The following is a 27899-nucleotide window of genomic DNA, read 5'->3' on the forward strand; positions in this document are numbered from 1 at the left end:
CTTCAGAAATTATATGTACAATAAAGGTCTTTCTAAATCCTGAATAATATATAATTTTAAAACATAAAATCTGTAATTTCATTGGCAGCGCTGATATTGTCACGTTATAATGATTGCATTGTGTGTCATTGTGCCCAAATGCGGCAGTGAGTCTTTGTACAAAGAAAAATCATCTATTTCAGGAAGCAAGTCTTACAGTGCTGCCACAATTCAACATCCAGTTTCCATGGCAACTGTTACTAGTGTGACAGGGTAGCCGTCACACGGATGCTGCAGAAACTTAACATTAACCACTGTCTTCATCAATCAGAACAGCTAAAATAGAAGTTCAATTAATGATCAATTAATTACAGCGTAATTCTTGAATCCCAAATGAAGCACACATGCAGTTTGAAAGCATTTACTGATCTACTTATAGAAAGGATGAAGAAATGATTATATACATAGTTTGTTGTCTTATTATTTGTAGATACAACCAACAAAAAAAATACTACTTATATATTGAATTACAGTAGATTGATTTTGAGCTAAAGTTTCTTATTCTAAAATCAATCTGTACTCACATTAAGAGATTTTTTTCAATAGATTTTAACTTTATATATACCTATGGAATGGCTGCATAGTAAAAAGTAAAAAAGTCCTGTTGAAAATGAACATTTATGAACCAATAAACACCAATTATTTGAACAGATCACACATATTCTTAATTTCCGATAATAATAAATTGCTTGGCATACTTAAACAAGGGAAGCCTCTTACATGTTAATTTTTCTACATCATATCCATTCATATAGATCATCTCATCTTATATGAAGAAATTTAAAAAGGTCATGTGTTGATGTTTTAGTGTATTGCATGTACAAACAGAAAATGATCACAATGACACTGAGAGTTGTACTGAAAATGTTATTTATTCAGCAAAATTTTCAAAACAACAGTATAACCTGTTAAAAGGCTTTGATTGCCATAATGTTCACATTGTTTGAAACAAACATTACAGTCATATGTGCAAAAATAATACAATGTGCTGTGATTGATTAACGTACTAAAACACCTCCCTCGTTCTGGTTTCTGGAAGATCCTTCAGACCTTGCAATTCCCTCAATCCCTGTGAAAACATATTATGTTTTACTCATCACAATAAAATGCAGAAAGGACAAAAAATAAATTAAATAAAGCAGAATTATTTGTACCTCCAAAACCATGCGGATGTTGGCTTTTATCTTTGCTGCATCTTTGGTAAGGACCTCAGTATACCTAAAGAATTAAAATAACAATAAACATCTTAAAGTAAAAACAGCATACATGCACATTTCAAAATGATGAAAAGATAAAGCTAAAAGCTCTCTTACTCTGTTAGCTGATTCGTCTTCTTTTCTATGAACTTCAAAGCCTCTGCATGGGTGAATTCGACAAAGAATCCATAACCGACTGCCACATATATTTTTGATGCATCAGGTCTAAAAAGAAATGAATCGTTTATGAGTTTGCCCTTTCAAAATGTTAGACCGAGGCATTGAGGCACAGTACCCAGACTTACACGTGAGCCTGCACATAGAAATTGCAGCCAAGGTCAACATCCGTTTTGAGTTCTTTGCTGTCAGTTTCCTAAAGATGAATAAAATACAGCAAAACAACATATTATAATCACACAATACAGAACGAGAGCAAGAAAACGACAGAGACAGGGAGAAACAGAAATGAAAATAGGGAGTCAAAGTTACATAGCACAAAAAATGTATATATATAAATCTGGAAACACATAAGTGCAGAACATCAGAACAAGATCAAAATACGTTTTAGTTTTTGAAAAAACTACCTGAATGCTTTGTATTGTGTTCTTCAGCTGAAGGTATTGTGCTATTTTCTCATACACAGCATCTCTTTGCTCCAAAACTTTCCTGTCAGAATCGAAATTGCAGTAGATAAGCTTGTGACATTTTAATATATAGATTAATATATACATAGATTAACATATACATATAATACTTCAATAATAATAAACATTATTGTTCACTATAGCAGGTATTTATATGGTACTACAAAGAATACCATGGTACAAACATGGCAGCCTAATACTATGGCAGCTTTTGTACGTGCAATACGCGAATGTGTTTCATCAAAGCTCTAATAAATAAAAGTGATAATACTTACTGTAAGTCCTGTCGCAACACTTCATTGATAAATGTCTCATACTGCAAGACTTTTTCATTAATACCTGGCGTCCCAGAAGTCATTATATGAGAAAAAAGATGGTTGAAGATCGACTATAATACAGAGATACTTTATTTAACAGTAATCAACGTTTCTATTATTAATCTACATTAAACATCGGGTCTGACGCAGCGATTAAAAGCTTACAGATTATGTCGTTGTAGTGTGAAAATACTCGTCTGTGTGAAGCTAAACCGTCCTTCTGTCTGTCACGTGGCTCTCTACTTGTTTACAAGATACACGGAAACGTCTTCGAAACCGGAAATGGCGTTAGCTAACTTTTTCTTTTTCTTCTTAAAAATATATAAATAATTTTTAATATATAAGGCATGTTTTACCTATCTGTTAGTGATATAAAATAACCCAATAATAAAACATAAACGCATTTGTAAATATGTCATAGTTCAAAGTAGTGATGGGACGTCCGACTCATTTCTGCGAATCGGTTCTTGGAAACAGAGAACGGGTTAAAAAGCGTTTTATGTCATGATATGATCTCTGACATCCCTACGTGGCACATTACATACACAAAACGTCAGTAAAGCTATATACACGTGCACACATTACTTTTTATTAAAACCATCTCTATTTCCTAATAAAACTGTCACGTTCAAAAGAGACTCGGTTCGTCAAAATAGACTCAAGTTTCTCGGTTCAATGAGGACTCGAGAAGCGCACGGACCGATCGTTCAGACTTGTGAATCGAATCAACATGTTCAAGATCCGACTCTATAGAACTCGTTCACGAATCGCACATAGCTACTAGTTCAAAGGTCAAACAGCAACAGCGCAGATGGCGCATGTTCAGGCAGCAATGTGCCGTTTCTGTCGGATAAAAGTGCAATAGTTTTAACATAGTTTGAATTGTTTTAATTTCAAGCATTATAATAAAGTTAAAAGTGTCAGTGTTTTGAGTTCAGACAGTTGTAAAGTATAGTTTTGGAGTAAGTTAGTCAGTACAGGAATGGCAGGTCCAGAGCTGCTGTTAGACTCCAGTATTCGCCTGTGGGTTGTTTTGCCCATAGTCTTCATCACATTCTTCGTCGGAGTTCTGCGGCATTATGTCACTCAACTGATTCATAATGAGAAGAAAGTGGATTTGCAGCAGGTGTCTGACAGGTGAGATAACTGATACAAATGTTTAGCCACAAACATGTTACCAAACTCACAACATACAGAATATTTACATAAAAATAGATAGTAAAAACATGTAATATTATATGTAAATTAGAATTTAATGAACGTTAAAAATGTCAATATTTATCTTTATTAAGTTATCTTAGCAAAATTAAAATTAGTTTTTATTGCTGAGTATTCTGCATATCAGTGAATAACCATGTATAATTAATCCATCTGAAAAGGAGACATTTTCTCTAAATTTGGAATTTTGCCCAAACCTGATCCTCAGAACTTTGTAATTAATCCCCATTACAGAATATGGAAATGCAATAAATCAATTTCATTTCCTGCAAGCATATTAAATCCTAGAGTTTAAAGGGTTAGTTCACCCAAAAATGAAAACTCACCCTCATGTCGTTCCAAACCCGTAAGACTTTTGTTCATCTTTGGAACACAAATGAAGATATATTTAATAAAATCTGAGTGATTTCTGTCCCTCCATTGACAGTCTATGCAACTACCACTTTGACACTTCAAAAAGTTCATAAAGAGATCGTAAAACTAATCCATATGAATTGAGCGGTTTATTTTCTGAAGAGACACGATCGCTTTATATGATGAACAGATTGAATTTAGGCTTTTATTAATGATGAACAAAAGTCTTAAGAGTTTGGAACAACATGAGGGTGAGTAATTAATGACATAACTTTCATTTTTGGGTGAACTATCCCTTTAAGAGTTTAATTAGTACAACAGTGAACACATTAGTGAACACATGCATTTATATAATAATAATCAAACTTCAAGATTTTTAAAGTACTTAATTTTAAAGCTATTTCAAACTTTGAACTGTTTCAAACTTTCTGGCTAGTCGTTCTCAAGCCAACATAAAGTTTGTTTGACAAAATTGTAATCTAGTCTAAGCTTATAAGCAGAGGGGTTTAAGATTTTAATTCATTTGTTGTTTTAATCCACAGCCAGGTGTTGCTGCGCAGCCGCATTTTGAGAGAAAATGGAAAATATCTTCCCAAACAGGTACTGATTACTTTATGAATAACAGTTCCCAGCATATTTGCATGTAATGTTTAACTATTTAATGGGTCACTGATCAACAATGCTGTCCCGTTGCAGTCATTTGCCATGCGAAAACACTATTTCAATGACCCTGAGACTGGATTCTTCAAGACGGTTAAAAGAAAGGTGATCCCCAAAAACCCCATGACTGGTATGAGTTTACTTTAACATTCTAGACTCAGAGGAAATGACCTACTGTGCGTCATCACTGTCTGAAAACCTGTCCCTTCTTTGCTCCCAGACACCAGCATGTTGACGGACATGATGAAGGGGAATCTGACCAATGTGCTGCCAATGATTCTGATAGGAGGATGGATCAACTGGGCCTTTTCTGGTTTTGTCACAAGTATGAGCTTTTGTTACTTGCTAGAATTAAAATGCAAAACTAAAAGGGAAGAATCGAATGACCATGTGGGAATGTGGTCTTATTTCTAAAACAATCATTTGGAAATGTGATTGAATTTAGGGCTGTAGGAAGGATCTGAAATGCGAAGGAAGTCATTCTAAACCTTAACAGCCGGCTCATGAATTTTAATTGGGTGATGTAACATTTGGCCACTACATTCATAACTCATTTTCTGAAAGCCAGACGTTGGTAAGTGGGCACTAACCATAGTAGGATTACAGAATATGTGCCCGTTTAGTCCGCTGCTGATGCAAGCGGTTGGCGGAGGCTTTTGTTTTTGTTTCTAAAGTGGCTACAATTTGCTTTTTCTCAACGTTACCATGCGAAACAAAACTTTTCAAATTTGACTATTTTCCAAGAGGCAGAAGGGGATGACGTTAATTATGCATAATTATAGTGGCAGTTATGCCTCTGATTAAACCACAAGTGAATGTTATTTATCAAGAAACATTTTTTGCTGCTTAATATTTTGGTGTAAACTGTGATACACTACCATTCAAAGGTTTGGGGTGAGTAAGATTATTAAATGGAATCATTAAATTGATAAAAAAAAAACAGTAAAGACACTTATAATGTTACAAATGATTTCTGTCAAATAAATGTTGTTCTTTTGAACTTTCCATTCATCAAAGAATCCTGAAAAAATACAAAAATATTAAGCAGCATAACTGTTTTCAACATTGATTTGGCATATTAGAATGATTTCTGAAGGATCATGTGACACTGAAGACTGGAGTAATGATGCTGAAAATTCAGCTTTGCATCACAGGAAAAGAAAAACAGTCCTTTTAAATTGTAATAATATTTCACAGTATTGCTATTTTTACTGTATTTTTGATCAAATAAATGCAGCCTCAATGTTGTCCTAATTTTGTGCCGCTTATTTCCCTTCAGCTAAAGTTCCGTTTCCTCTGACTCTGAGATTTAAGCCCATGTTACAGAGAGGAATTGAGCTGCTCTCTCTGGACGCCTCCTGGTACAGTATTGACATGATGTTTTTTGATTTGTTGACACAAGCTGAAAACTGCATAAAATCTGAATTTGTTGCTCTTATAGGGTCAGTTCAGCTTCATGGTATTTTCTCAATGTGTTTGGGCTCAGAAGCATGTACACCCTCATCCTTGGACAAGACAATGGTTGGTTGTTTTTGTTTGATATTTAGACCTTTTTATGACATCAACTTATTGTATTATATTAATTATTTATTTAATACAATAAAAGCAATACAATTTAAAAATACTATAAAATACTATATACTATATATACGTGTGTGTGTGTGTGTGTGTGTATATATATTTATAATTTATATATATATATATATATATATATATACACACACACTCACACATAGAATGTATATAAAATATAATATTTAAAAAACATTATTTTTATATATATATATATATTTATATATATTTTTTATATATATACATTATTTATATATATATAAAAATAATGTTTTTTAAATATATTTTATATATATTCTATAATGTGTGAGTGTGTGTGTATGTATGTATGTGTGTATATACATTATTTATATATATATATTATACATACATACACACACACACACATACACGCATTATATGTATTATACATACATGCATACATATGTATATATAGTATTGTTTTAAATTGTATTGCTTTTTTATTTTTTATGTTATGCTTTTATATATTATATTGTTTTATATTTTTATATACAGTCAAACCAAAAATTATTCAGACATTTTTGATATTTTTGATATATTTTTACTAGTGGGTGCAGGACACCATAGTTCATTTATGTAAGTGAGGATAGCAAAATAAAGTAAACTGTGACATATTATATCCAAAAATTCTTCATACAGTGGATTACCAGTAAAATTGATAAAAATTTGGAACCAAAAATTATTCAGACACTTTGACGTGACCATGTTTTGCTTAAGTGTTATCTGACATAATTAAGATTATTTTTTTATGACACAGTTTAACTCTGAGATCTTGTCATATTTTATTACCATTTTTTTAAACTATAGTGAATAAACTGTATTAATGAATAAAATGTTCAAGGTGCCTGAATACATTTTGACTATATATACTCATGTTTATTTACAATTTAATTTGAGCTATGACATGAGATAAACTTTAGATCTTAGATATTTAAACTAAAAGTTGTTTATTTTTAGCTGCAGATCAGTCGAGAATTATGCAGGATCAAATGACGGGGGCTGCGATGGCGATGCCCCCTGATCCTAATAAAGCATTTAAGGTGAGTAGATCATGATTTGCATCAAGCAACCCTGTTATATTCATGTGATTTATGTTTCTTAGCAATATGATTTTTTTCCCAGGACAAACATGCACATACAAAAACTTTCTAAAAAAAAAAAAATATGCCAGCAGCAGTTATTTGTGGTTAGCACAAATTTAGTTAAAGGTAATTTTTGTTGGGAAATCACCGCCTACGCCCCCAGTGGATGGATAGATGTATGCAACAGCAGCCCCGATGTGGAAACGTGCTCGCTTTAATTTCATAACCTCATCATCTTAAGATAATTGTGAAACCTTACACTTTGCCATGTTGAAGCTCACATAATTACAGAACTACTGAAACATATTTCTTGAGGAATGCAGATTGTATTAGGTGCAATAAGTCGATGCAGTCCCAATACACAATATATATCAAACAAAATTTACTCACCCTCGTGCCGTTGAAACCCGTATGGCTTTCTTTTCCCTGTGGAAAACAAAAGGAGATGTTTAGCAGGATGTTCACGCTGCTCTCTACAATGCTCTAAATGTCTTCTTTCTGGTTGTTTCAGAGCGAGTGGGAAGCCCTGGAGATTGTGGAGCACAAATGGGCCCTGGAGAATGTTGAAGAGGAACTCATGTGTCAGGATCTGAACTTCAGAGGACTCTTTAGCTAAGAACTACAGTAAAAACAACCATGTTCTGACGTCTGTCTGATTGCAAACCACCTTTTGATATGAAACAGTGCTGTATATTTTACAATCAGCCGTTATTTCTTAACATTATTCAGTTGTTTGTACTGGTTGACTGCAGTGATCCTAAAAGTGTTGAGTTTGTTTTGAATGTCTTAACATGCAAAGAATCTACAATATGTTTGAAATGAAGCTTTTGTGAATTGCGAGCGCTGCACATGAACATTTCATTTGATACAGGCACAGTAAAGTTCTAAATTATATACATTTTTGCCAAAGGAATTAATACAGAATTTCTCATGTTTTATGTCTTAATAGTTTATGTGTGAAATGGTGCCTTGAAAAAATAAATAAATAAATAAAATATATAAATATATATATATATAATTTCAGTTGTTAAAATGTCAAAATGTTTTTCTCCTTTGTGGTTGGTGATCATCACACAGTTCCTTATTGAAAAGCCATTGTTTCAGTCACAGAGATTTTATAACAACAAATTTAATGTAAAAACAGACTATTTTGGTCTCTGTGCAATAGGAATGTAATAATTTAATAAACATTATATGGAACCCTAAGGTGAGGAGGAAATCGCTTTGTGCTCAGCTCTGATTGAATCAGATGAGAGAAAATGATTGAGCCGGAAGATAGTTTGTCTAATATTTGTGAATCACAGAGGTGAATCAGATGTTTAACACTTACACGATTCCACGTTTCAGACAGAAACTTGTTTGATATGATCGCATTCTCATGCTGTAAGTGGAGAAAAACACTACATATACTCAAAATTCAAATAAGCTTTTATTTGACCACTTGTTCAATTTCTATACAGAAAATGCCTCCACAATGCAAAATCATAAATATGAAATTTGGTGACTATATGGTGCAATATACTGTGAAACAGGCTTTAGAATATTGCATTGACAGAAATATAGCAATTCAAATGGTTTGATTTCAGAATTAGTCTAACATTTCAATTGTTCATACACAGCTGACCATCTCACTGATTTCACTGAAAAATGAAACCACTGCAGGTCACAAAGTAGCTCTAATAAATATTTGAAACACAAAATTAGGCTGTATGTGACTTTTCAAAGCTGGTGTTTACAGCACTAGCAAATTATTTTAGAATTAAATAATAAAGCCATTTAATTACTATAAAATAGTAAAACTGAATCTCTCTTTAAATGGATTGTTGCATTTAGTAAACCTCATACAAAATGGAAGACTATAGGTGAGAAATAAACGAGTTGAATCTTTGAGGAAAATTTGAGGATTTTTTTTTTTTAAAGCAGACTTCAAGAAAAATTCTCACCAGTTCTTCATCACAAGTTTGTAAATCTCACAAATCCAGTCAAGAACATATCCAGGTAATTTTCTTTTCTTTTTTATTAAATATGCATAAATTAAAAGGAGTAAACAAATACTACCATGATGTATAAATGTAAAATTGATATATATGATTATATAAAAATATAATTTCACATTTGTCCCCTTGGTTTTGATTTCTTTTGTTCTGTACAGGTTTTGTGAGATTCACATGTGATATTATATTAGATATTAGAACATCCTGAATGTATTAAGTGCTCCTGTCACATACAGTGATATATTTATAGATCTCTCATTCTGAGATAAGAACAGTGAACTGTGTACATTACAATCTGAGGAATGCGATAAAGCAGTCACTTAAAGATGCAGCAGGTGATCTGGGAAATGCTAACGTTAGCCCGCTAGCATTGAAAGCATACGACCCCACCCTCCCTGCAAATCGCGGTCCAAAGCCACGCCTCATCCAAAACACATGAACGAAACACAGTTGCTCTAGGCGTCACAAAAGACGACGTTAAACTACCTCATGTCTCAAAGCACATAACATGACGATAAAAATGAACGTAAACAACTTAGAGAGCTTGTACCTGACTGCTGCAGATTCATTTCAGTGTTGATACTGTTGACATGGAAACGCATAATTCAGAGTCTGACTGAACAACTCCGGTTAGAACATCGCGGGTTGCCATCTCTTAATTACGGTAGTTATGGTTTGAACACAGCGTAAGCTCGTTGTTTTTATTAGGCAGGAACTGTAAAAGGTGGCTGCTGTTTGTTTGCCGTGCTCCGTGACTGAGGTATGTCTGTGTATAAACTCGCTGATGACGTAGGGTATGTAAAAACACGTTGACAGGCAGGTAGGGCATCGTATTATTTCATTCTGACCGAATATAATAATTGGATGAACATTTAATGGTCCTACACCTTCCCCAGACGATATATATTTATAAAAAATACATTTAGGCCATTTAACATAGTGATTATTGCTATCAGGATATGAGAAGACTTTCAACCAGTATAACAAAAAAAGTTTCTGTAGAGAATCACCTATTGCACCTTTAAAGGGAAGTGCAAATGAAAAAGCATTTTCTATAAGATCATTACACTGTGGGCCAAATTAATTACAACACTGAACAGCTGAAAAGTGTTAATATGCAGTCAGTACAAACCAAATGAATGCATTTCCCATTACCAAAGGATCTACGCGTCCTTTTATTCAGAGGTAAAACAACGTAAATGGAAGCCAAATGTATCCAATCTAACCTCTCGACTTTATAGTCATCATTTATTCATATCAAAAGATGTGTATACAATTATATATTCAATCTATAATTATTAACAAAATAAAATGAAAGCACCCCATCCCCAGCATCTGATCCAAATGATCAAAGATAATACAACATTTATTACAATACAAAAATACTGTACAGAGGTGCCTTAAAAATCATCATGTAAAGAGCTCTATCCAGAAAGCACTTTGCTGAAATATTCTCATTGCTCCAAAGAGTTCTTTATAAATGTAACACAATTAGTCAAAAAAGAATGTAATATTTAAATCTTGCTGTGTATTTTCCTTTCATTTAAGATAAAAAAAAAGCAAATTCTCGCTGAAAAACAGGCCTCCGTTTGTGTCCTGCAACAGAGGGGCTTTTCCCAGACCTTACGACAGACAAAAAAAAGCATCACAAAAATGAAAATAAAAATGGAAGATCTTTAGAAGCCGCTCTTTACAATTATAACCATCTCTATTCCTCACTCCACATTAGCATCTGGCAATTACGAAAATAAATAGATCACGAGTGAGTGGACAGACCACCTTTATACTAGAAGATCTCAGAAAACATAGTGAAACAGGATTTCTGATCATGACGTCCCTGATATGAGAAACCATCTCAACCATCCCTGCTAATAGCGTCTGATGGAATAAACAGGAGGCCTGATTCATGATGTTAAACAGTGCAGCTTTACCCAAGGTCGGGCGTTCAAACATCACCATTGTGGACAGCAGCTTAGCTAGCTCAAAAAAGCAAGCTTAGGAAAAAGTAAAGAACACATTCGGTGATGATGAACAGCGCAAACCACATTCTCCAAATTCTCATCATCGTTGAAGTGATGCAGACAAAATGCTATGCCATCTCTGAATCCGCCGCCACCAGCCTAACCCGTTTCTTTGAGTTCGTCATTAAGAAAAACGACACAAAAATCTGCATTCCCACCCCATGATGCTCGTGCACCAGCCTGAGAGAGTAGCCCCTGCCTCGTGCTTCCTGTCAGAGTCAGAGCAGAGGCTGAGGTTCAAGTTTCTGTAGATTAAAGATTAAAGTTGGAAGTGATAAGAGTGAGAAAGAATAAAGTGGAGTAGGAAAAAGACAAAGAAGGAAAGACAGAAATCAGTCCGTCTCCATGCTGACGCAGGAAGAGGCTCCGTCCACGCCATCATGGGTCTGGGATGTGATGTGGTTCTCTGGCTGGGTGGAGGAGGGTACGGGTGGAGGGACGGTGGGCTGGCGGATCTTGTCTTGGCGCTGGTAGAACAGGAGGTAGGCCGCGCTGGTCTACAAGATTAGATGGAGATTGAATGTTTCAGTGACTGCTTTTCAATCAATATTTGATCAAAAATACAGTAAAAACAGAAATACTGTGAAAAATTACGACAATTTAAAATAAGTGTTTCTATTTTAATGTTTAAAAAAATGTAACTGGCTGAATTTTCAGCATCATTATTCCAGTGTCACGTGATCTCTCAGAAGTCATTCTAATACGCTGATTTGCTGCTCAAGAAACATTTATTATCAATTAAACATATCAATGTTGAAAACAGTGCTGCTTAATATTTTTGTGGAAACCATGATACATTTTTTCAAAATTGTTTGATGAATAGAAAGTTCAAAAGAACAGCATTTATTTGAAACAGAAATCTTTTGTGACATTATAAATGCCTTTACTGTAACTTTTGATCAATTTAATGCGTCCTTGCTGAATAAAAGTATTACTGGCGCGAGGGCGGGACAACCTGTCACTCACATGAGATCAAACCAATATCAATCCACAGTCATCCAATTAATTCCCAATGGACAAACATTTTTGCTTGTTCGAGAATCTTTGGCTGAATCCCAAATGGCACAATTCTATGCACTTTCGGTCTTGTGGACTTACAACGGCTGCCGCGTATGCATGTCCGTTAAGTCTACGAGACTGTAGGGTGTCCCATTCATCATTTTAGGTTTCAGAAGGGTGCTCGTGAGCAGCCCCCTTTGCGGCCGCTATGCGCCCTCGATGCGCACTTCAGCTGAGTCTGTGATCATTTGGTTTGTTTGTTTTGTTTAGATGTACTTTAATAAATCACCCTAACCCTGTAAAAGCATACAGTAAACTTACGAATTATATTTTTAATTATATTATTATTAGTCAACCCAAGTTGTGGCTGGACATCATGTGATCTCAATCTGGAGGCCACCATGAGTTTATGATGTAGAATAAGCCAGCTCTAGTCCACTGATATGACCATTTCTTGTAAGATAAATGAGAATTCTATATTAACAGATCTGTCATTTTTGACCCGTGTAGCCAAGAGGCAGAGAAAGTTATTGTATTTTGAGGAAAAACAAACATTTCATTTTGTTCAGAAGAGAATGCACTGATGAATCATGCACAGCAAGGCTGAGAAAATGTATTAAAAAGTATTTTGATTTCATGTTGACCACTCAGACCACAGAGGGGCATTAATCTTACCACAATCTGTTCCTCCCTTGCATAGGTCACCTTGCTGTCGTCAAAGTAATACCACTGGCCATTGTCCTTGTTCTGGGCATAACTAGTATCTAGAAGGGGGGGGGGGGGATATTAATGTAAGTTATTATCACGAAACGAAATAGCTAGGGATGCACCGATACCATGTTTTCCAGAATGAGTCTGATATGATTCTTTGCTATTGACATATCCGACCGAACTACAAACTTTTCAGCGATGTCTATGCCACTGCGCGCTCAATCCACAGCAGCTATAGGGGCTTAACTGTTGAATTTATGCTTAATATTCTATTAATTAGATACTAATTATTTACTTCATAGACATCTTTAATCTCTGATATCTCCATATCTCTGTTTGTTCTTTTGTTTGTGTTTCTTTGTCTGGACACAAACAGTATTGTTTTTTTTTTTGGTATCGGAGCATTTTAATGAGCGCAGTATCGGGCCCGATACCGATACTGGTATCTATGCATCCCTAAAAATAGCATACCATTTTTGGCATGACATTTTTAAATGCTGTTTAATAAAAGCTAAGAAGACCGATGCATACAGTGTCCATCTCGGAGTCCGCCGTAGTGGTTCGACACAGCGATCAGGTCATATCTACTGGGAGGTTCAGTACTGTTCGTGGTCTTCTTTAGGAGGAAACCTGAGAAGTCCAAATCCCTGCAGACAGAGAATGAGACATATGAACCAAACGGAAACAAATGCAATAGTCTAAGAATCAACCATTGAAAAAATATAAATATTAAGAAGATGTGAAGGAACATTTATTACCCGCTATGCATTTATTTCCACTATAACTATGAGTTAACACAACCAGATCATTTACAAATGTACACTTCCGGTGAAAAGTTTTGGGGTCAGTACGATTTTTTCCCCTTTCTTAAAGAAATGAATACTTTTATTCAGCACTAATGCATTAAACTGACCTAAAGTAACAGTAAAGATATTTATAATGTCTCAAAAAATGTATATTTTCAAATAAATGCTGTTTGTTTGAACTTTCTAGTCAAAGAATCCTGAAAAAAATGTATCATGGTTTCAACAAAAACATTAAGCAGCACAACTGTTTTCAACAGTGATAATAATAAGAAATGTTTCTTGAGCAGCAAATCAGCATAATAGAATGATTTCTGAAGGATCATGTGACACTGAAGACTGGAGTAATGGTCCCAAACTGTTGAATGGTAGTGTATGTTCGTCTTAATCTGACAGAACAGTACTTCATCTTACCGCAGGGGGAACTCCACGATAGTGTCCAGTTTTTCTCGAGAGTATTTTGTGTAGGAGAAACGCTTTAAATGGATGATCAGAACTTCTGGTAAAGACCACAGATCCAGTTTCTTAGTAGCAAGCTGATGCCTTTTACATGTCGGACAATACCTACAGAGCACATAAACAAACCAAAGTTACATGTGTGGAGGATTCAGTCCTGTTCTTTAAATACATCTCTAGAAATTATGAAACTGATGGTTCTGGCTCTAAATTTTGCATCAAACACAAGATGTTCCCCTTTCTTCATAAATGATACAGTGGAATAAAAGCCTAGAATCTGTGATAGGTCTAAGAGGTAGATTACCAGGGGTTTTCCTCTTCCAGTGTCTCTACTGTGGTAAAAAGCTCTATACATTCCTGCAGCTGCACTGTTGTTTGCTGGTGAGGGACATCCATGCTCTGATGCTTTATGTATTTCTGCATAAACACATAAACAATATATGTTTGCAACAGAAATGATGCCGTTTGCATAGCTTGAAAAGGTTCAACCACCAAGACTGAAACAAAAGGTCACTGAAAACAATGGATTTTGATTTATATTTAATCATATATATATATTTAATACTGCATTTAAGCAAATTTAGCATATCAAAAAGTGGTTTTTGACTGGTGGAGTAAATGTTTGATTGAGTTACAGCATTCGAGAAAAACAATGATAAATGCAAAAAAGAAAATGTAATTAATACATTTTTAGGATTGCAAAATAACTAGACTATTACCTAGGGGAAAGGAGAGAATTTTATTTTATTTTAATGTTTTATTTTGTGTAAATAATAAACTTTGGTGCCGTTTTGGGTTGCAAAACTGCAAAACCAGTTGAGAACCACTGTTCTTGACAAATATATTTAAGGATTAGTTCAATTTCCTGATAATTTACTCACCCCCATGTCATCAGAGATGTTTATGTCTTTCTTTCTTCAGTCGAAAAGAAATTATCGTTTTTGAGGAAAACATTCTGGGATTTTTCTCTATATAGTGGACTTCACTGGGGTTCAACGAGATGAAGGTCCATACTGCAGTTTAAATACAGCTTCAAAGGGCTCTACATGATCCCAGCCGAGGAATTAGGGTCTTATCTAGTGAAACGAGCTGTCATTTTCTAAAAACAATAAAAAATTATATACTTTTTAACCACAAATGCTCATCTTGCGCTGCTCTGCGATGCGCCACGCATTACGTAATCACGTTGGAAAGGTCACGCGTGACGTAGGCGGAAGTACCAAGCAAGTGTTTACAAAGCAAATGTGCAAAGACTAAGTCAAAGACGAGCATTTGTGGTTAAAAAGTATATACATTTTTATTTTTTTTAGAAACTGGCCGATCGTTTTGCTAGATAAGACCCTTATTCTTCATCTGGGATCGTGTTGAGCCCTTTGAAGCTGCAATTTGGACCTTCAACCCGTTGAAGTCCACTATATGGAGAAAAATCCTAGAATGTTTTCCTCAAAAACCTTAATTTCTTTTCGACTGAAGAAAGAAAGACATAAACATCTTGGATGACATGGGGGTGAGTAAATTATCAGGAATTTTAATGCTGAAGTGAACGAATCTTTTAAGAAAAACTAGGTAATGCATGTAACATCAGATGAGGTTTTCATATTTATAGCAGTGACACAATTCAGATGCATTAGTAGCTATACTTTAAAATGAGCATGACATGAAACTTCTAATTGAATAGACTGTATTGAGCCTTGCATGAGAGGTTACAATCATTTCCTAATGCAACAACAGACGCAAAGCATTTCTTAAGGATCAAAGAGCTCATTAGCAATCTTACCTCAGCTTCATTCTCATTGTAATACTTCTTCTTCATGTCAGGATCCCAGTCGATGGCAATGTATGGCTGAGCTAAACAGAAACAGTGAGTCACGCCATTTGGAGCAGGAACATTTACTCTTATGAAAGCTCTTATTTAATAGACACTTTGAAAAGGTGTGAATTGAGCAGCTGGAGAGATAAAAGACATGAAATCTCACTTTCTTATGACCCTCGCTTGTGCGCACATGACCCTGAAGTTGTACAAAGGTATCAGAAGTAGAGAGGTCTGTAATAAATCGAGTTTCTCATTAGAGTGTACTCACAGCTGAAAGAAAAGCTGCCGCCCGCCTCTGCCATCCCTCGCTCTGTGGTGCCATTAGAGTTCACTGCCTGAATGGTGAAGAGGGCTTTTTTCCGTCTCTCAGTATAGTGCCGTCTGCCCGGAACTCTCTTATTTGCCTGCGCACAAGTTGCGGCCTCTTCCCCGTCTTCCTCCTCCTCCTCCTCTTCTTCGTCGTCATCCTCTTCCTCCTTTCCCGAAGGTTCTGCGCCAGCACTTTGGTCCCCATCAGTGGCATCTTGGGAGTTGGTGTCGGTGCTGCCGCACGCTGATTGGCCCTCCTCTGTACTGCTGCCCCGGTCCGGTTCACTGCTCGACTCCCCCTCCTCAGCTCGCTCCTCCCTCTCGCTGCTCGGGCTGGCTTCTAATGGGCCGTTGTTCTGCCCATCAGCCTGATTGCTCTGTTGAGTCTCTTCCTCTTTCTTAGATGGCCCCGCCTCCTCAGAGTCTTCATCACCCTCATCTGTTCAGAAATTAATCATTATCAGTACACTACTGTTGAAAAGTTTAGGGGATGTCTCAATTTCTTCAATTTCTTAATGTTTTTGAAAGAAGTCTCGGTAACACTTTACTTAAAGCCTTTATATATAATGCATTATAAAAGTAATTTAATGCATTAATTATGCCTTGTAATGCACCTTATAATGCACTGTATGATATCATGACTAATTGTAACCACAGTTATAATACATTATAAAATATCTATTCATTGTTGTATCCCGATGCAATGACAATAAAGTCTTCTTAATAATCTTACACCTTTAGAAAGTATAATGCATTAAAACACATGACAAACAACCAATTTTTAGATGTAACAAAGAATCTGAAAAATATTATACTGCATTTTAACTTTGGTTACGATTATATATGAAAAGATATAATGCATTATAATGTACATTATGAATATCTTTATAATGCATTTTACATAAAGGCTTTAAGTAAAGTTACCAAAGTCTCTTATGTTCACTAAAGGTGCATTTATTTGAACAGATATACAGTAAAAAATATTGAAATATTATTATAATTTATAATAACTGTTTTCTATTTGAATATAATTTAAAATGTAATTTATTCCTGTGATCAAAGCTTCATTATTCAGCATCATTATTCCAGTCTTCAGTCACATGATCCTTCAGAAATCATTCTAATATCCTGATTTGCTTCTCAAGAAACATATCTTATTACTATCAATGTTGAAAACAGTTGTGTTTCTTAATATTTTTGCAGAATCTGTGATACATTTTTTTCAGGATTCTTTGAGGAATATAAAGTTCAAAACAACAGCATTTATTTGAAAAAGAAATCGTTTGTGACTTTAAAAATGTCTTTACTGTCACTTTTGATCAATTTAATGCATCCCTGCTGAATAAATTAATTCTTAATGTTCTTAATTTCTTTCAAAATAAAAGAAAATCTTTCTGACCCCAAATGAAAGTGGCATGAACTGTATTTTTATGTTTATGTTTTTTTTTCCCCCCATTGCCTGTTTAGCTATTTTATGTGCTACTGAGCCATATTGTCTTGGTGGACAATAAAGATTTTAAGAAACTTAAAGAAAATGCAGTCATACCATCACTAACTCCGTTGGTCTGTGCCTTGTACAACTCTTCATCCTCATCTTCTTCCTCTTCTACTTCTTCTGAGGGGTCTAGGGGACGGACATAACGCCTGTGCAGGGACACAATCATAACACACATGAATGGCAAACTAACTCTGGCTTAAAAAAAAAAAAAAAAAAAAAGGTCACGACAACTTTATGCACTCAAAAACAGTGATACCAAACCAAACATTAAAAATAACACCATATGATCACAGAAGTAACAGGAAGTAGTTATTGATCAGATGCAAAGAAACTTATAATAGAATGCATATGCAGACAGTAAAAAATCTAAAAAAAAAAAAAAAATGTATGGTCAATAATAAATAAGACGCAGTTATGCAGTAAAAAAATATATATATTTATAATAAAAGTACAGCACATTGAAAACAAAATGATTTTGATATGTCAAATCTAGCTTGTGACAAACCCTATATGACTGGTTTGACTTACGCCAGTCTTTTCAGAAGGAGCTGGTAGAGATCTTCCCTCGTGCACTGGGTGCGTGGCACGGACATCAGCAGCGGGTGACCGAACAGGGATGTGCTGTAGCTGTTGCTGCCCGAGCCGTAATCCCTGTAATGAGAGCGTTCACGCATGTAGACGGCCAGAATCACCTCCTCATCAGTCTGATCCATACAGCCACTGTTCAGCTGATACCTGCAGCAAACCACCACAAAACAGTCAGACACAGCCAACTGTCTCGAGATGCACCTCTGATACATATTATTTTAGTTTTATTTAGTTTATATATATATATATATATATATATAGCTGTTTACTCAGTCCTCTCTTACACAAATATGTCGTCCCGGTCCAGTATACAGCTTAAGGACTCGTCAACTTGATAAATCCTATAGAAGCGATGATTGAACACGTCAGCCACAGCCATCTGTGCAGAGCAGATCAATTATTAGCTCAAAACAAATACAACATTTGTCAGCAGTAAATCAAAGCTAAAATCAATTTGGATTCTTGACACCACTGACACAGGGTCATATGATTAACCAAATCTAGATTATATCCAAAGTTGAATTGTCACAACAATTCGACAATGTTTATAGTTGAAAAAAGTTGTTTGAACCTGGCTGGGTGGGACGTCTGTTGCCTGAGAGAGGGCAGTGCACAAGTCAATCACTCGGCCAGCTTTAGGGACAATCAGACGATACTGCAGAGGGAAGACAGACACATTCATCAGTCATCAGAACGAACAAAACTCAATGTAAAGCAGTGTTCTTACTAGCGCATCCTTACTAAGCGCTGTTCAACAGAACTATTTTGCCCTTAGCAAGACTGGTTCTGATGACATCACACACCACCAGCTGTCTTCCTGTTTACAGACGTGCAGCGCTACATCATTCACATCTGCCAAACTCATAGCATGGGCTCACTCATAATGAGCAGCACATATGCTGCATTTCCTGCCAGAAATGACTGAGCATTATGGTATTTTGCTGTTTTTCTGTGTGTATATGACATAATACACACCTGTGTTGGTTTGGCCATGGGATCCAGTGAGACATAGAACACCTCCATGACCCTCTCCTTACTGACTGGTAAGGGCACACTCAAGTAGCAGAAGGGGTCAAAGGTCACAGAGACCTTGTTGCACTCGGGGCACACCAGTGTCGACTTGAACAACCCATGGAATGTGTCGACAATAACTGAATCGTTCCGCCGCAGATGGTTGCGCCATGCTTCCTCAGCCACTTCCTGTAACACACAAATAGATGTGTGATTCCCATAGTAACACTTTGTTTTGTTTGTAGAGTTCTAAACATGGTTGCGTTAAAAGGTCAACTAATAGTGCATTTTACAGATATTGCTAACTAAGCTGGAAAACTGGCCAATAACAATGGTTTTTAAAATTGTTTTAAGAGTCTGTTAGGGTTAGTGTTAGTAGAATAAGTTGACATGTACTTTGCAAAGTTATTTATAGTCAGTATAATGTCTGTTGGGGGAGGATCAAAATAAAGTGTAAGCAGATATACTAAGAGCAGTCTACTAATACTCTGAGAGTTAGTTGGCATGTAGATGCAATGTTACTTATAGTCAACAGATTGTCTAAAGGAGACCATCAAATAAAGTCTTTCTATTACAAGAATTTTATTACAAGAGTAACTAATTAACCATGAAAATGCTTTTATTAAATATTATGTTAAATAATTAAATTATATAAAATAATAAATTATTTAATAAAATAAAATCAATAAAAATAGGTATGCTTCACTAGTGACTCATGAAAAATGTAATTACTTTTATTTTCTGCACAGCATTATAAGTTTACGGTTATAAATAAGAAAGACACAGGCATTCGATAAAAAAAAACGGAATCAAGGCCTTGTTTCCACCTGGTATTAAGATGCGTTTTGGTTGATCGGATCACAAGTGGAGGAGGAAGACCTAACCATTTACACCTGGTATTTTAATCCGTCTCTTTTGTCCACTTTCAACCATTTCTGTCCTGATTTCTTCGAGGGGAGGGTCTATGGCCGGGTAAATGTATGTTTTTTTTCAGATGTTTCAATCTAATGGACGAAATAAGCTTGTGCAATTTACATATGAACACGCCCGGAGACAATGGAAAAAAATACAGAGAGCAGCAGCTCTCATTTCTGCTCTGATAGCCGCAAGACTACGGCAAGCGCTGTGAAATGATGAGAATGGTGAGAGAACATTGTGAACATTCGACCACATGAGAGTTTCCACTACGAAAGAAATCCGGTCAAATGCATTTTCGACTACCTCCGGAAGTGGCCGAAAGTGGACAAGCTCAAAACACCCCGTTTACACCTGCATTTAGTGTCGTCCACTTGTGATCTGATCGACCAAAACGCATCTTAATACCAGGTGGAAACATGTTGCATAACTGATATATGGCATGAGGTACACACTATGTGAGTTATTCTTCGTGTACTATAGTGTTCATGTGTAAAAAAGCACCTGGTCAGGTCTGCCATCAGCATCCTTGAGTTCAATATACTCCTTCTTTTTGACCCGGTTGAGGTCTTCATGTAGACCGTCCAACAGAAAAGACAGCAGCTCCTGAGAGTCGTGTTGCTGGTAGCCAAGAAACTGTGATGCAAAGTGGCCGACCTTCGTCTGCACAGACACACAAAAGCAATGCTGGTTAATTTCTGCACTACTAATGGATCATTAACTAAAAACAAAACTCAAACAAACAGAATTACAGTGTTTACAGCCTATAAATGATTCTTGAGCAGCAAATCAGCATATTAGAATGATTTCTGAAGGATCATGTGACAGTGAAGACGGCAGTAATGATGCTGAAAATTCAGCTTTGCATCACAGGAATAAATTACACTTTAAAATACATTCAAATAGAAAACAGTTGGTTTAAATTGTAATAATATTTCACAATATTACTGTATTTTTGATAAAATAAATGCAGCCTTGGTGAGCATAAGAGACTCTTTATATAAAAGAAGGGGGGGAAACGAACTGGGAATTGTTTAAAACCAGATTCAAAATAGACAAAATGATTTCAGCTCTGCTGGTGTTCATCTGCGAACAAGTTTTGCACTAAAAATGCTAAAGCAGAGTGATCACTACAATTACCTTACCTTAAATACCCGAGGAACCACAGAATAGTGCCTCCCTGACCACATTTGTTTGATGACATCTGCGTAGGCTTCTGCAATTTCACCCTTCATGCCCAGAGGGTTGGTGAAGTTCAGCTCCTCCAGATACAAGTTCATCAGGAAGTACTCAGTCAGTGGTGGCGTGTTACTCAGACACTATGGAAAAAATGCACACTTCACTTTAAGAAGAGCCTTATAGATTTTTTTGTAAAAGATAAATGACTGCGTGTTCAGCAGTTCATGACCTCTGACCTGTAAAGCTGAGTTCATGAAGCAGGTGTTGCCCAGGTTCGTGAGGCCACATACTCCAGGAGGCCCTCGATACGAGTCCTCGTCAGCAGTGTTCCGCCTGGAGACACAAAATTCCATATTCATTCCAAATATTGAATAAAATCACAATTTTAAACAGTATTTCTGGCTATGATAGCCACATACCAACATTTGATTTAAAAAGTACCTTGCTAGGTTTTAATTTTTTAAGCTTTCTACAGATATGACCATTATATGACCATTTCCCCCTCTCTCTTTGATGCCTAGAATGACCTGGGTTTGGTTACCTTTAAGAATTCAATGTAAATGCCATCTGCTATACTTTAAGCTGATCTAAATTTATACTATGCATTATAATATTATTTTTATTTATATCATATGACTGGCTCACCACACAATCCATGACTATAATACAACGTATTTCTAACACTGAAATAGAGGGTGACACTTTATTTTGGTGGTCCACTTTAGACATTCTACTAACTATAAGTAACTTCGCAAGTATGTCAACTTATTTTACTAACCCTAACCTAACAGTCTACTAATACTCTGAGAGTTAGTTGACAAGCTACTTATAGTTAGCAGAATGTCTATAGTGGACCATCGAAATAAAGTGTAACCAAATACAGCATTACAATACAAGGTTGTGGCAGTGCAGATCGAGTGATTTTTGCAATAATTTTTAAATAAATCTTTTTGAACTGGGGATGAATAGCACATTAAGCTCCTTTATTCCCAAAAAATCATATAAAATTGGATTCCTCATGATTTGACCATCTGGTACTCTTCGCATGTCGGTCAAAAATGACAGATTGTTTTTTATTATTTCAATGACATGAATGTACTATATTTTAGTTCGATAATGTTTTTTATTTAATATTTTGTATTTTTAGGGGATTTTATAGTACAAAAGTATATTTTTAGCTGTAGTTATAATCCATTTATTCACTTTTTGAGCATATACCTGAAAATGAAATTTCCAACTTGAACTGTCAGAAATTTTGAATGCTTTAGAGCACAGACTTAATTTTGTTCTCTTTTCAAAGATGACACTTGGGAAATTATTGCTGAAGTGAAAAAAAGTTTTAAAAAGTTACAGAATTTTACGTTTATTGTTATGAAAAATGCACAAATACACATTTTCAATTTTTATATGAAATATATATTTTCAAAAACATGTTTTATTCTAAAACTGCAAGAAAATCAAAGCAATAAATCTAAACAAGTTGTGTTCCAAATTTGAGCTTGATGTCTCAAAAAAAATGAGCTTTCAGTAAGATTTTGTTTGGACACAGTAGCAAAAGTTTTCACAAGATGAAATTAGTCTCCCATTCATTTCCAATGCGGCCATTTTTGACCGTGAGGAGCACAAGTGTGACTATTTTTTTCAGGATCATTTAACCTTTTCGAATCATGTCCATGATTTTTGTGTTTGTGTGTGTTCACATAGCAAGTGCCAAAACCTTTACCAAGTTTCGTACCATTCCAATGAAGTAAAAAATTATAAAAAAAATATATATATATTCAGTCAAAAATGAACAGAGAGCACCAGAGGGTTAAAACATGTTCCATATTTTTTTAAACTGATCTGTATAGTGCAAAATCTCCTTTTTAACCTACTACAATTGTTTGTTTGTTTATAATTTAGAGCCACTTCATTAAAAATCTTTTCATAAGAATCAACTGAAAAGTAAAGAGCCCTAGAGGAGTTAAAACCATCACAGTCCATAAAAATATGCTTCAGAGATACTGGATTCTGGCATAAGAGGAATAAAAGAAGATCTTCACCCTTAGTCTGGAGTGATCTATTGGAAAGCAGGTCTAGATAATATGATCCCAGCCATTTTCAGAAAGGACATGTTTTCTCCAAACCACAGGATTGATTTTGTTTAGTTGTGCTATACCAATCCCATTTGCCTTGCCATTTTGAAGTGTCTAACCTGCTACAACTAGTTACAGATTTAAATGAATGAGGCTGATGTGGATGTTTGTGTGTTTTGTGCTTCAGACACGTGACTTTACATTTACCTAAACAAAACAGAAAAGAAACTTGCGGCAGTGCACAAGAGAAGGAAGCTGGCGTCCTCATACTCACATGATCTGAGGCCTAGATGTTGGCCACGTACCATCCGCATTCCTGATCTCCATAATCACCGTCTGTGGAGTGAATAGAGCATGTTAGGACACAACACATGCAGGGTGGCCCATGACAAAGCGTTCATTTAAAGTACTAGTAGCAAAGTTTGTCTATATGACAAACCAGCCGGGCGAGGTTGCCGGAAGTGCTTATTACTGTAAATGTCACCAAACGTTTATGTAATATGATGATCAGAGTTAAGGAGTGTTAGTGATAGGTGTATATTTTACCATGCCGGAGATGAGACAGGCGTCTAGGACAGTCATGTTAAGGTTGCGTAGCCTTTCTGAGCTTGTATCCGTACTCCTCATCCACAGTCGGCTCTCAGCAGTCTCTGACACATTAAAATGCTGCCGTATCTTTTGATGTATAGCGTCTATGAAACAAAGATACACACGTTAGAGATTTACACACATACCTGAGGAAAACAAGCACTCAGAGATCTGTAGCTCAGATAGACCAGGTGCCAAACTCCTGAGGGGTTTCACACATCGGTTTACAAAATTTAATTACATGCCAAATATAAAATAGATGTGCGAGATAACATTCTGTAAAACTAGTAGCAATCCAGAGCTTGAGCTAAACCTTTGACGCTTTGAAGAAGACATTCAGAAGCTGTTTATCAGGCAAGATAAACAGAAATGATAAGGTATTGAGGCTACTGTCGTCTAGCTTGATACACTTAATAACATACACTAATGTTCAAAAGTTTGGGGTTCGTAAGATTTTTTTTATTGAAATAAATTAATACTTTATTCAGCAAAGATGCATTAAATTGAGCAAAAATGACAGTAATATGGAAGTTTGTTTCTGCCACTAAATAAAAAAATTAAAAAAGGTGATTTGTGACTTTTTATCTCACAAAGTTATAAGATATAAACTCGCAATTCTGAGAAAAAATATGTCAGTGTTTTTTCCTATCACAACTGGACATTATAACACGCAATTGCGAGTTTATATCTCACAATTCTGACTTTATATCATGTGATTCTGACTTTTTTCCTCGCGATTCTGACTTTATATCACAATTCTGACTTCATATCACACAATTCTGACTTTATATCTCACAATTCTGACTTCATATCTCACAATTCTGACTTCATATCTCACAATTCTGACTTCATATCACACAATTCTGACTTCATATCACACAATTCTGACTATAACTCGCAATTCTGACTTTATATCTCGCAAATCTGACTTTATATCTCGCAAATCTGACTTTACATCTCGCATTTTTCAGACTTTTTTCTCACAATTCTGACTGTATATCTCGCAATTCTGAGAAAAAAGGTCAGAATTGTGAGATAAAAAGTTGCAATTACCTTTTTTATTTCATGGCGAAAACAAGCTTCCATACAGTAAAGACATTTATAATGTTACAAAACAAATCTATTTCAAATAAATGCTGTTATCTTGAACTTTCTATTCATGAAAAAAAAAATGAAAAAAAGTTTCCACAAAAACATTCAGCCGCAGTTTTCAACATTGCAAATAATTAGAAATGTTTCTTGAGCAGCAAATCAGCATATTAGAATGATTTCTGAAGGATCATGTGACACTGAAGACTGGAGTAATGATGCTGAAAATTCAGCTTTGCATCACAGGATTAAATTACACTTGAAACTTTTGAAAGCACATGCAAAGAAGTTTCTTATTTTTTTAAGTTTGATGAATTTGTATAGCGAACAAGACATATATACCAGTAGAGGATCTAAACGTCACAAATTGAGCTCAATACAAAGAGTAAAGTGGACAATTCATTATTATTATTAATCCTGAATGCATTATTATTTGTTATTTCGGATACATTACTTATTAAAAACAGTAGCCCTCACTGCAGTAATTTTACATACCAAAAGCCTAGTGAGACTGCATCTTAATCATACATTTTTAAATGTCTAAATACTTTTCAAAACTAGTCTATACATTAACAGCCTTTACTCACGTATCTTGTCTGCTCGACTGAACCGTGCAGTTACAGTGCTCTCCAAGTTACTGGAGAGACAGAGGTAGATCTCCACAGGGTAGACCTCCACTTTAACAGTGCTGGGAAGATCAACAACCTGCAAAGAGAAAGATGAAGACTTATTGACAAACACTGCCTATTCTGAACATCTCATTTGACTGACTCCAATACAAAGAAAAGTCTGGTTAACACTACCTTTCTTTCCAAAGGAGGCTGATCGTCCATCAAGTCATACCATGACAAGAGTTTATGCCAGGCTTCTGATGGGACCAGGATGAAGTCCTCATTCTCAGACAGCCTCTCTTTCAGGTGGTATGAATCCAAATCTACAGAAAGCATACAAACATATTCTTCATTCCCACGGTTATTAAGGGAACAGATTTACATAGAATGAGACATTAAACTTTTTTATGAGGCTGCTATGAGATCTTGTTCTTAAAGTCAGCATGAAACAGAAGTTGCGATAGTCTTTTCTGATGTATATCCAATTGAAACGGGTTCTCGAATGAGAAAAAAAATGTAGGACGGGACTTGATTTTGTCTATCAGGAATTGATTGGTTCACTGAATGGTTGTGGTTTGCTATTGGTGGATCTCATGTGAGTGACAGGTTGCCCCGCCCTCACACCAGTAAACAATTCATCAGAGAAGAGATGTCATTGCAAGAGGAAGGGAAAGCTATTTTGATTAAAGATTATGAGGGATTTTACTCTATAAAAAATGAAGAATTGCCAATTTTGATTTCATGGTGACTTTAACATAACAGAATACCAAAACGTACCTTCAAAGAGCTCGGTGTTATCAATCTTTCCAGGATAAGAGGACGAATTTTGGTCACCGGTGTGCACATACTCTTTCCACTGATCAAACCATCTCTTGTCCAACAAATACCTGGAAAACAGATACTTGCATCTGTCACATTCAGCACTGCTTGGTTACATCAGTCCAACATCATTTAATGAGCTTTAGGACAAATCTGTTTAATGTAAACTGCACAGGGCGCCAGTGTCAGACACGGATTAAGACACCAAACGCTTGTCATCTGCCTCTTAGGACGAGAATGAATTATGGCAGATCTGCCTTTCCTGTCCAAGGAACTGGAACAAACCGAAAGTAACTTTCCCATAACAGACTGACACACCTTCCAGAGATGGAAGTGAAACTTAAAGCAAGTGTAGTAATACTTTTGAAAATGAAATGAAACAATTTAAAGCAGGCAGAGTTGGGAATGTCGTAAGACAACCAACATGTCAAAACTTAATGCTGCTTAGGAAGCTGTTAACCAGATAAACAGATCTATCAGGCCTGAAACCCCACCTGTATGTTAGTTTCGCTCTCTTATGTGATCTTTAAATCATTTTTAACTCTCTCAATCACACTGGTATATGTACTATTGAATCTGAAAACCCTCAAGCCCCACAACTCAAACATATCAATTTTATAGAGATCTGTTAGTGCTTTATCTGTGTTGTTGTGGTTGTTTATTGAATGTTTGTTTGTTTGTTATTTAGGATGAAGTTTCTCTTACCAGCTGTCTCCGGCCCGCAGCTGTTGCTGGTTCAGGTTGTCGATCTCCCGCCACTGGGTCTCTAGTCCCGGAGGCTCCGTAGCCGAACCGGTGCTGCAGTTCGCAGCCATAATCACTCATAAAATCCGAAAAGAGCGTTAGAGCCGCATAGACAGACCGGAATGTTTTGACGCAGGAAGTAGGAAGCGGTTAGAATGACAACTTCCGCCTTGCGAAAGGGGGCGGATTTCGAGGGCGTGTGTGATGTAAGAGAGAGTTTAGTTTGAACATATTTTGTTAGATAAAATCTGATAATTAATTAACTAACTAACTAACTAAATAAATAAAAGACAAATGCGATAAATATCTTGCCATTTTCATAAAATTTACCCTGAGCTTATGTTTTCATATTAATTTTGTCCTTTATTTAATTCTGCAAATTGTAATGTACACTATTTATTTACACATTTCTGTGTATTGATTACAAAAATATTAATTTCCACATTTAATCATTTTATTAATAATCCTTTATCACTTATTAAATATTGCTGAAACATTTAACTATTATTAATGTTCCCATAAATCATCTAAAACTGATTATTTCTATTATATCAAGTGTTGTGTGTAATTAAT

General features: G+C 35.6%; 3 protein-coding genes across 4 annotated transcripts; 1 reads left to right on the forward strand and 2 right to left on the reverse strand.

The window, feature by feature from the left end:
- Window positions 1-892: 892 nt before the first annotated feature.
- Window positions 893-2525, reverse strand: uxt (ubiquitously-expressed, prefoldin-like chaperone). 2 transcript variants are annotated; one of them, XM_051902735.1, is made up of 7 exons: window positions 2362-2525; window positions 2155-2267; window positions 1820-1901; window positions 1541-1608; window positions 1353-1460; window positions 1194-1257; window positions 893-1108 (listed from the first exon to the last, which is right to left on the reverse strand). In XM_051902735.1, the coding sequence occupies exons 2-7, from the start codon at window positions 2235-2237 to the stop codon at window positions 1046-1048; spliced, it is 468 nt and encodes a 155-aa protein (XP_051758695.1). In that variant the 5' UTR covers window positions 2238-2267; window positions 2362-2525; the 3' UTR covers window positions 893-1045. The 2 variants fall into 2 exon arrangements, with proteins under 2 accessions (XP_051758695.1, XP_051758694.1); XM_051902734.1 differs by having other exon boundaries at window positions 2155-2517.
- Window positions 2526-2971: 446 nt separating this feature from the next.
- On the forward strand, window positions 2972-8309 carry zgc:86609 (ER membrane protein complex subunit 3-like). Its single transcript, XM_051902732.1, has 8 exons — window positions 2972-3333; window positions 4311-4368; window positions 4465-4558; window positions 4649-4753; window positions 5708-5789; window positions 5870-5949; window positions 6979-7061; window positions 7615-8309. The coding sequence occupies exons 1-8, from the start codon at window positions 3179-3181 to the stop codon at window positions 7717-7719; spliced, it is 762 nt and encodes a 253-aa protein (XP_051758692.1). The 5' UTR covers window positions 2972-3178; the 3' UTR covers window positions 7720-8309.
- A 210-nt stretch (window positions 8310-8519) lies between these two features.
- On the reverse strand, window positions 8520-27500 carry usp11 (ubiquitin specific peptidase 11). Its single transcript, XM_051902731.1, has 21 exons — window positions 27288-27500; window positions 26541-26650; window positions 25956-26086; window positions 25740-25857; window positions 24022-24167; window positions 23750-23811; window positions 21637-21733; window positions 21367-21540; window positions 20726-20884; window positions 19271-19495; window positions 18867-18950; window positions 18580-18674; window positions 18236-18442; window positions 17756-17853; window positions 16169-16648; window positions 15865-15935; window positions 14392-14504; window positions 14046-14195; window positions 13360-13475; window positions 12793-12881; window positions 8520-11615 (listed from the first exon to the last, which is right to left on the reverse strand). The coding sequence occupies exons 1-21, from the start codon at window positions 27395-27397 to the stop codon at window positions 11451-11453; spliced, it is 3000 nt and encodes a 999-aa protein (XP_051758691.1). The 5' UTR covers window positions 27398-27500; the 3' UTR covers window positions 8520-11450.
- Between the last annotated feature and the right edge of the window lie 399 nt (window positions 27501-27899).

Source organism: Ctenopharyngodon idella, chromosome 8 (assembly GCF_019924925.1).
Source record: "Ctenopharyngodon idella isolate HZGC_01 chromosome 8, HZGC01, whole genome shotgun sequence".
Lineage (NCBI taxonomy): Eukaryota > Metazoa > Chordata > Actinopteri > Cypriniformes > Xenocyprididae > Ctenopharyngodon > Ctenopharyngodon idella.